Below are 10,100 nucleotides of genomic sequence, written 5' to 3'. Positions count from 1 at the left end.
TGCTCTCTTTTTTTAACTGTAACTGCTCGATTTTCAGTGGTGTCGGAAACAGTGGTTTGAGACCACCAAATCCGATGAGTAAGCTCATAAATTTTATTATTTAGTATTTACGAGTCAAACATGATTTTAGAAAGATTTTTGAATTAGTAATTTAAGTTTATAATGAATTATTAGGCTCGGGTAACAAAATCTTAGGTCAAGTGGTTAGAAAATAAGGTATCGAGACCTCGTTTCTATAAACCGAGCCGTAAATATTTTTATAAATATTTAAGGAGTGTTATTAAGGTAATATTAAAATTTCGTTAGAAAATTTTAACGTTTTGATAGTTAAATAATTAAAAAAGACTAAATTGAAAAAGGTGAAAAACTTGTTAATTGAAAGAAATAGTGATTAAATGGCTTGTAAAATGGCCTATTTTAACACGGGCAGAGACATGGGCGTGTGTCTTAACCGTGTGTGACATACGACCAATTGACAAGGCCGTGTGTGCCCTATATCTTTTAAGAATGTAAGTCAGTATGCTCACACGGCCTATAGCACACTAGTGTGTGACTTAGCCGTGTGATTCAAGTCAGTAAGCACCTTAATTTGGACAAGGGCTGGGATATGACCGTGTGCCCCTATTTCGAATGCCGACACAGTTTGAGACACGGGCGTGTCTCTTGGCCGTGTGAGCCACACTGCCTGGCCACACGGGCATGTGTCTCCTACTCGAGTTCCCGATTTAGTCCCAGTTTATTTCTAATGTGTATTTTGGACCTCGAAGGCTCATATAAGGGACAATATGATTGATTGTGTAACGTCCCCCTACCCGAGACCGTTGCCGGAGTCAAGCAGGAGACATTACAAAACTTATCTTAGCACTTAAACAGTTTTCGTAGTAAACTATCCATCTGCGTCACAGTCGCTAAAAAAATCATATCTCGGGTTACGAAACTTGAAATCCAATTCTGTAAATTTTCCATGAAACTAGACTCATATATCTACTTACTAATTTTTTTCTAGAATTTTTGGTCAGGTCAATTAGTACAGTTTATTAGAAAAATTCTCCCCTGTTTCAGGGTTCGGCTACTCTAACCCTTGTGCACTACGAATCAAATTTCTTCCTGTAAAGAAATCCAATGACTATGCCATTTGTTTCAATTAAAAATAGACTCAATAAGGAATCCATACAAATAAAGTTTGAGTCCTAATTCTTAATACACAATTTATGGTGAATTTCTAAAGTCAGAACAGGGAATCCAGAAATTGTTCTAACCCTGTTTCACCAAAACGTAAATATCTCATAAAATACAACTCTTTTACCTATTTTGTTTCTTCCATATAAAATAGATTCATTAAGCTTCAATTAAATATTTTATTCATCATCTAATTCACTTTATACTATTTTTGGTATATTTTCAAAGTTGGACTACTGTTACTGTCCAAATCTGTTTTAGTATAAAATGTTGATAACTAAGTTTATAACATCTTCATTTCTTCTCTCTACAACATTTACCAACAATTCCTCTTATTACTCTTCACTAACATATCAAAACATACCATACTTAAGGTTTTGGTAACATTTACAAAACATACCAAAATATCACTTAACAACTTAGATACTTTCAAAATAACCAAAAGACATCCTAGGTACAATGCCATTTTCTAAAAAGATAGAAACTTCACCAATTTGAGTTTGGGGATCGGCTTGTATGCTGAGTCATTATACTTTCAGATTACCTAGCTGCAGACGAAACAAACCGTCTGCTGAGAATACTCTCAGTGGTATTTCTATAAACAATAGCTTAATCAACTTTAAAACATGGTAATTCAAACACATTATTGCTATTATTCAATATCAATCAAGACTTTAATAACCTTTACTTTATTTACCCTTATTAACATAACTCGATAATCGACGGATACACGGATCCAACCCACACTCCGGGATAAACACATAGTGCTTCATCGGAATAAATCCGAACTTTAACATTATAGTACACAAAGTACTTCATCGGAACAAATCCGAACTTTAACAAGAGTCGACACATAGTGTCTCATCGACTCAATGTCGGAATATCCCAATACTTCCAATTCCTATGACATGTCAACTATATCCGACTAGCCCGATAATCGTTAATAGGAATTCAAAATCACATTCATTTCAATATGGTAAAATACTTACCTCATTCACATTTTCATACAATATCAATATCAAATATAGCAATAACGATTAAGCTCGGTTTATAGAAATACAAACCACTATTTATCGAATTTAATCGATATCTTCGTTCACTTTCTCTTTTCCTTCTTTGATGACGATCCGTGCTACGTTTGCTACTAACAATCATACAATTAAAATCATCAATATACTAATTCATAAAACACATTTTCACTTTCTATCAAACTTTTACAAAATTCCAATTTCGTCCTTTTTCCATTACTAATCTTTTTTCTTTAACTTAAGCTTTATATTCTCTTTTAATCAACTCATTAACAATTTCTAACTCATAAAATTCATTATAAAACATAAATTTTGAGCTCTATTCAACTTAATCCCTATTTAAACTTAACTTAGAATTCTTTTAATAAATCACTCAATTTTCACTTCTAACTTCAATTCCTATCAATTTAACCCATAAAACCTCAATTTATTCAACTAAATCAATATCTAAAATTTTCTATTTTTCTTCATTTTAACCTCATACATGTAGAACTTTGAATTAGGCATCCATAAACATAAAAATCATAAGAAAATGAGCTAAAACAACTTACCAATCAAGCTTTAGGGCCTTAATACTCAAATTTCCTTTTCTATTTCTTTCTTTCTTTCTTTCTTTCTTTCTCACGTTTGCTCTTGTAACTCTTTCTATGTTTCTTTACTCATTATTCTTTATTCATTATACTATATTATATTATTATTAACCTATAATAAATATAAAATTAACATGTGTAATAACTATAACATAAAATATCTTATAGCTATTACACATATATACCAACTATTACACATGTTATATCATACATTCACACACATGGCACTTAGGGTCTAATTGCTAGATTAGTCCCTTTTACTTCTTTAATCTATAATTAAACTTTTATTCCTTATGCAATTTAATCCTTTAAACTAAATTCAAGTTACTTCACTTAATTAAACACTAAATAACCATTCAACTATAATTCATAAATATTTCTAATAAATATTCATGAATAAATTTCACGGAAACAGTACTCAAGACTCAATTTCCGATACCGTAACTTTCGGTTCATTACATTATGATTAGTTTCTGTTATGAATGGTAAATGATATTAAATGTCCATAATTGATCTGTAAGTTACGTAATACTCCGTAACCTTATTTCGACGACGGATACGGGTAGGGGTATTACGTTAACATTATTAACAATAATGGTTAATTTTCAATTTCGATCCCTCAACTTTTAATTATATAAAGATTTTCAAATTTCAACTTTGGTCTTTATACTATACTCAAATTTGAGATATGATCTTTATACTTTAATTTTGACATAATTTGATACATTGACGTTTACAATGTCATTAGTTAGTATAAATATTTTATTCTAATTAAAATGCTTACATATATTTAAAGAATTGTTATCACCGTTAATTTTTGTTAAATTGAAGTCCATCACAATGTCATTCTTTATGACATAATTATCGAATGAGTACTTTTTATAAAATTTTAGAATACCACACTAACAAATTTAATAAAAGAATTTTAACGGTGATGACAACTAGACATGAATTTTTAAATTTGAAAATTAAAAAACTAAATTCTTAAAAATAAAAATATGATGACTAAATTCTAAATATATAAATAGTTCAGAAATTTGGAGCATATTATAACTTTTATAAAATTTTTATAAAATTATAAAATTTTTATAAAATTATATATTAGTATAACGATAAAATTATATTTCGATCATCTCCAGTTTTCTTAAAATAATTTTCTAATTTCATCCATGACTAGAATAATGTTATCCGTAATATCTATTTTATATGGTGTATTTAATTAATTTATTCTACCGGTATTAGTCTGATTTAATTGTATTTTATGCGTAAATGACAGCTAAGCTAAAGAGTTAATTAGGGATTAAGCATTTTATTGGGGCATTTGGAAAGTGGGACTCACACCAATACTAGGAAAGATGTGGGTACCTCACGTGATCATCTGCACTGATGTTGAAGCTGCAACTCAGACGTTTTTGACTCTGACCGTTTCCTTTGAAAATAATAATAAAAATTCCCATTGTAATACGGCCTTGGCCCATAGAAAATAAAACCATATTTGTGTGTGAGTTTTCTTTTTCTTTTTTCTTTTTTTTTTCAAATTGATCCTAGTAAATGGTTTTTATCGAAAATATTTATTTTTAGATTATGGAGAAATTATTTTGTGAATCATTTTCACGGCATCATTTATGATCCCTTTTTAATTATTTAATGGCATTTTAATTTTTTTTTTTGTCATTGATATAGAATTTTGATAATTTTTTATTTTAAAACCTAAACTTTAAATCTCGAACCCGAATCTTAGACTTTTTACATTGAGTTTAAGATTTAAGAATTATATTTTAAGGTTCGGGTTTGAGGTTTTAGATTTAGAGTTTTAGGGTTTGAATTCTAAGTTTAAGGTTCAAGATCCAAAGTAAAAAAATTATCAAAATTATGTATTGATGACATGAAAAAATTATTAAAATGTTATTAAATAATTAGAAATAAACGGTAAATGATATGATAAGAAGTGTTTATAAAATAATTTCTCTAAATTATAAGACATAAAAAAATTATATAATAAATATATTTATAAAATTGATAACAATAGGTATCACTTATTATGATGCCTTAAATAAGGATGTAGCCACAGTGAAGTAAAGGTGTTAGCTCCTTACTAAATAGGTAAATTGCTCTTTAACCTCTCTTAAAAATTAAAAAAAATCAATTTAGGCTATTTTTAACTTCTCATTAAATGCAAATTTTATATTAATAATTTAATTTAAATATTTTAATATAAAATTTAAAATTTTATCTCACCTCTCCCCAAAATAATTTTATTTTTATTTTTCTTTAGTGTTAATTTCAAATCCCATCATTAATATTTTTTCCGAAATTTTACATAAAATATAAAAAGGCAAAAGTTAAAATAAGTTGCAAGTCGCTATACTCTTCCTAAATCTGGAATCTAGCCCATTTATTTTTATTTCTTAGAGTTTAGTTATTATACTTTTTAATTTTCAAAATTCAAGTCTAATCGTTAATACCGTTAAATTTTTTGTTAAATCCACAGGCGTGACATTTTAGAATTAAAAAAAACTCACTTCAGTAACTATGTAATAAATGAAATAACATTATAATAAATTTAAATTTAATAGAAGAATTTTAATATTATTAACTATTAGAGTTACATTTTAAATTTGAAAAATAAAGAGACCAAATTCCTTAAAATAAAAGCAGAGAGTCTAAATTCAAAATGTACAAAGATTAATGGACGGTACAAATATAATTACAAATGTAAACTTACTAAAATTGTTTGTTTTTTTTTTCATTCAACGGCAATGATTAATTATTATTCCAACTTTTTCTCGATACAACATTAGAGATAGATGATAAGTGTCACACGATTTGAATTCGTATTAAACAGTTATCTGAAAATAACTTTAATCATCGTTCTATACAAATCATAAAATTATTATTGCAATTTCTTTGAATATATAATTTGAAAATTATATAATCATACATATTATATTAAAATATTTATCATCATATAATTTGGTGAAAATAAAATAAAATAAAATCCCTATAATCACGCCTTTAATATCGATACAATGTTTCATTTCCCATGTCTTATAAAATACATTTTTAAATATTGTATATATATATAAAATTTTAAATTTATTTTAAAATAAAAATAAAATAAATAGTAATTATCTATTTATAAATATGAATAAAATTAGATAAAATTTATATATAAATAATTAAATATGATATTGATGTCATGTATGATTTTGATTATAATCCGTTCTATGATCAAGTCTAGATGTATGAAATTTTTAAAATTATAAAAAAGACATTTTAATTTATTTTTAGTAAAAATGTTTATTTGGGCCGGTTTATTTTTGTTTAGACCGACGTGCATGCAGATTCGATAAACCTGCCTGGAGAGAGGATCTAAATCCATCGTCCAAAACGACATTTCCTTAGGACTTCACGTTGCGTACCTCAAAATTCAGTTAACTTTGTGGGTCCCTTTCCGTTTTGTTCCACGGCTTTTAGCTGTCTCTTTAGTTTTTCTATATGTTTTCTGCCTCTTTCCTTCTACGCTCCGGCCTTACCACCTCTTCACGCGCTTCTATTTTTTTTTTCCTTTTAATTGAAATATTGTTATTTTGAGGAAAAATAAAATACTTCAACTATTATAAAATAAAAAATTAATTTTTAGGTAGCATACTAAAAATTATTTAAATTAATTTCATAATAATATAAAAAATTTTAGAAACTATTATTCGGGCTTCTAAGTATATCGTTATAAAGGAAGATGATTATAAAAAAAATTATTTAAACCTCGAACTAATTTCGCCAACGAGACTTTGTCATCGTTGGCAAAAGCTGGACCTTTAAATTTTTTGTACTCAAATTCAAGTTTATTATGTATAATTATCATGTGTAACGTATTAAATAGTAAATTGAAGAAATCACGAAATGTGACATAATGATTATTAATCTCGTTCTTCAATTATATGTTTGGGAGTTCAATTCTTATTCATAAGAGCAGAATACATTTTATGATGAGTCGTTTATTTTTTCAAAAACAACTAAAGGTAAGTTCGATAAAAACCCTAATATGGGATTTGGTTAACCTTGGTTAAGTGGATTACAAAAGATTTGTGTATAAATGTGTGATCACGTTGATAATGTAGTTATAAGCACAAAGTCTATCTGTCTTGCCTATCTGTCTCCTTTTTTAATTTTCTTCCATTTCTTTATTTCCTTCCCTCCCACTCTTCTTCCTCCTTATATTCTTCCTTTCCCTCCCTATTTCCTTCTTGGGTTCCTCTCGGTTTTTTCCCTTTTCTTCTCTCTATCCAAATCCAAACACCTCTTTTTTCGCAAAATTTTTCTAAGTTTTATCCATTTAGAAAAAAACTTTTTGTTGTTAAAGGCCATGACTATGAGTAACAATATTGGGCAATTTGGTGACACAACTTTAACCAAAGTTTTCGTTGGAGGGTTAGCTTGGGAAACTCCCAGAGAAGCCATGAGAGAGCACTTTGAGAAGTATGGTGAGATCCTTGAAGCTGTGATTATTTCTGATAAAGTCACTGGCAGATCCAAGGGTTATGGATTCGTAAGTTCCTTTTCACTTAAATGGACCTGGTTTCACCTGATTCGTTTCTAGAACTTAATTTGTTTTTTTTTTTAACATTTTTTTGGGATTTTTTTAGGTTACGTTTAAGGAAGCTGAAGCTGCTAAGAAAGCTTGTGAGGATGCTAACCCTATCATAAACGGCCGCCGAGCTAACTGCAACCTCGCCTCACTCGGCGCTCGCCGCCCGAGGTCCGCCTCCACTGCTCCTCCACAACAAGGTATTTGCGTGTAATAATAATAGATTATCAAATATTATTAATAACATAAACTCTGGATGGTGGGTGATGGCATTTTTGTGAATATAAGCATCATGGGGGGTCTAATTTTGATCAATGAAATTGAAGGATCGAACGTTGGACCGAGGGCCACATCGGCTGCTCCTGCCAATCATGTGCAGTGGTTTTACCCAGCAGTGGGGACACCTGCGTCACCCTTTCATCATCAGCATCATCAGGCCGTTCCTTTTTTTGGGTATATATTCCCCCTTTAATTTCATTAGTTTTAAATTGAAGTTGCATGGTAGTAAATGGTAGACTTTGCCTTATCTTATAATTGTCTATTTACACTTGGTTCAGATACTCTCCCACCTACATTCCCACAGATATGAGCTACAATCATGTAAGTGGTTTTTCTTTCCTGTGTAAATTGTAGTCAATGCTACAACTCCATGTGATTTTCAATGTTTTCTGGACTAGTGGTTGATCGGGTCATTTTATCAGTTGTTTAATTTAATCGATTTAATTGATTCGATTAAAAAATATTAAAAATTTTATCCGTATTAATTTTCGAATCAATCGGTTCAAAGCTCTTCGTTGGGCGAATGTTTTGACAATTCTCAATTCAACCGATTGATCCGATTCAGACAACATTGGTGATTTTTCAATTAGATCTGTCCGCTGATGGTAGAATTTTGTAGTTTGAGCCAAACTTTTAGTCTTTAAATTTGATAATTAGATCTATTTTAATTTTTAAATTTAACAAATGTAAAAGTTTAATGAGATGATATAATTTCGGAGTGTCAAGTCATTAAATCTTATTAGAATTTACGTGTAGAAACCGAAATAAATTTAGTTATCAAATTTAAATATCAAAGTAAATAAAAAACATGTACTAAAATAAATTTAGTTATCAACTTAGGAAATAAATATTATATTAACTTTTTTTTTTTAATTAAAGTGTCTAAAATTCTAGTGTATATGATGGTACAACAGAAGCTGAGCTACAGTGGAGGATCCTACATGAATGGACATTTCTCTCAAGTGTATCCAGCAGGGCAGGCTGTCGTAGGTGCAAATACATTGATGCCAATGTACCCGTTCTATCATTACCATCAATCACAAACGATGGGATTACCAGCAGCAGCCACCCACATCTACCCATCAACAACAGCTGGGCCCATCACCACAATCCCTGCTGCCGCCGCCGCTGCTGCTATCATCTCTAAACCTGCTGCAGCAATGGCTCCAAATTCAGGTAAACAACAAATCCTTTGAAACTTCATGATGGTGATTCACATGGTAACATGCTTACCTTCCCCCTTCACAAAAAAATCTATAATAAGTTTTATGTCTAAATGGTCTAATGAAATGAATTATGGTGTCACGTGATCCCCTGTTTGAGATTTTGGGGGGTGGGGGGATTTGGGTCCACTGCCAACTGGCTATTCCAGGAAACCATGTGCTGGGGGTTGGGATTCAGCAAGTTTTATATTGAAATCTGTTTGAAGGGAGGTTGGTCTTTAATCCTCAATAGAAAATATTGTCTCATTTGGAGGTTTTGTCTCTCATTTAAGGGAGCGTTTTGGTCAATGGTTAGTGTAAATACGACCTGCAGATTACGAAAGATGTCAGTATCGTTAGAAATATTAATTATGCAAGTTTAAGGTCTTATAAGGCTTTAATTGATGATTTGATTTCCACAAGAACAACTTGCATAGCTAATATTTCCAATAATTTTTGACACTTTTCTCATGAACTTGCCGGTTGTATCTACAACAACCATCTATCAAGTTGAGGGCTCAGATCAACTTCCCCTAAACAAATCTCTTAAAATGTTTTAGTTTTATTTTTTTATATTTAGGACATAAATTTCTGGTTTGTCATTTTGCTTTTATATTTTCTTTATTACTATTAAATAATAGAAAAACTGATAATAAAAAGACAGTTTGCTTGGCTGTGGAATAGGTACAGTTGGCAGAGGTGAAAGCTTGAAGAAGATTGGTTAAAGAGGGGGACTTAATTAGTTGGCAAAAAATAACAATTTGGGAAGTTGGAAAAGCTGCTCAGACCAACATCATATTATCTGATCTGTAATTTCCAATGTATATTTTTTTTTATGAAACCAGAAAATTATTGTTTAATTAATATTTATTCTTAACTAGATGTTTCATAGCATTCTTTCATTATCTTTTATCTACATCTAAGCTGGTCTTATGGACTTTTAGGAAGAGAAAGACAAAAAAAAGAAAAAGAAAAAAAGCTCTTTGTAACAAAGTCTAGGTGATTTTTAATTATTTGTTATCTAGTGGATTAAGAGTCAACCACCAAACCATGTTTTAATATGATGAGATTGTTTTAATTTTTTCATGGGAAAGAATAGGGATTTGTCTAGGATGTAACATATCTTGAATTTAAAATTTGATATTAAATTCGATTTTAATGTTTAATTTGGTGTTTGTGTTTTTTCTTCCCGAATTTGATATTTATGTATGATTTTAATGTTCAATTCAGCATG

At 29.8% G+C, this 10,100-nt stretch overlaps 1 protein-coding gene across 3 annotated transcripts; it reads left to right on the top strand.

Annotated features, from left to right (window-relative positions):
* Positions 1-6,885: 6,885 nt before the first annotated feature.
* On the top strand, positions 6,886-9,743 carry LOC108487386 (probable RNA-binding protein ARP1). Of its 3 annotated transcripts, none has more exons than XM_017791717.2 (6): positions 6,886-7,346; positions 7,444-7,585; positions 7,712-7,838; positions 7,943-7,985; positions 8,579-8,840; positions 9,557-9,743. In XM_017791717.2, exons 1-6 carry the CDS (start codon positions 6,894-6,896, stop codon positions 9,589-9,591), a joined length of 1,062 nt encoding a protein of 353 aa, XP_017647206.2. In that variant the 5' UTR covers positions 6,886-6,893; the 3' UTR covers positions 9,592-9,743. The 3 variants fall into 3 exon arrangements, with proteins under 3 accessions (XP_017647206.2, XP_017647205.2, XP_017647207.2); XM_017791716.2 differs by having other exon boundaries at positions 6,888-7,346; positions 9,551-9,743; XM_017791718.2 differs by having other exon boundaries at positions 6,890-7,346; positions 9,531-9,743.
* Positions 9,744-10,100: the final 357 nt, after the last annotated feature.

This window comes from Gossypium arboreum, chromosome 10 (assembly GCF_025698485.1).
Source record: "Gossypium arboreum isolate Shixiya-1 chromosome 10, ASM2569848v2, whole genome shotgun sequence".
Taxonomy (NCBI): Eukaryota; Viridiplantae; Streptophyta; class Magnoliopsida; order Malvales; family Malvaceae; genus Gossypium; species Gossypium arboreum.
Note: the sequence above shows the minus strand (reverse complement) of the source record. Positions and strands in the feature narration are given on the sequence as shown.

Excerpts from the sequence above, each read along its gene's own strand:
- LOC108487386 (XM_017791716.2), top strand. The coding sequence starts at position 6,894 with ATGTGTGATCACGTTGATAATGTAGTTATAAGCACAAAGTCTATCTGT. Across the intron at positions 7,347-7,443 it reads GATCCAAGGGTTATGGATTC|GTTACGTTTAAGGAAGCTGA; the intron begins GTAAGTTCCTTT and ends GGATTTTTTTAG. Across the intron at positions 8,841-9,550 it reads AGCAATGGCTCCAAATTCAG|GTACAGTTGGCAGAGGTGAA; the intron begins GTAAACAACAAA and ends GCTGTGGAATAG.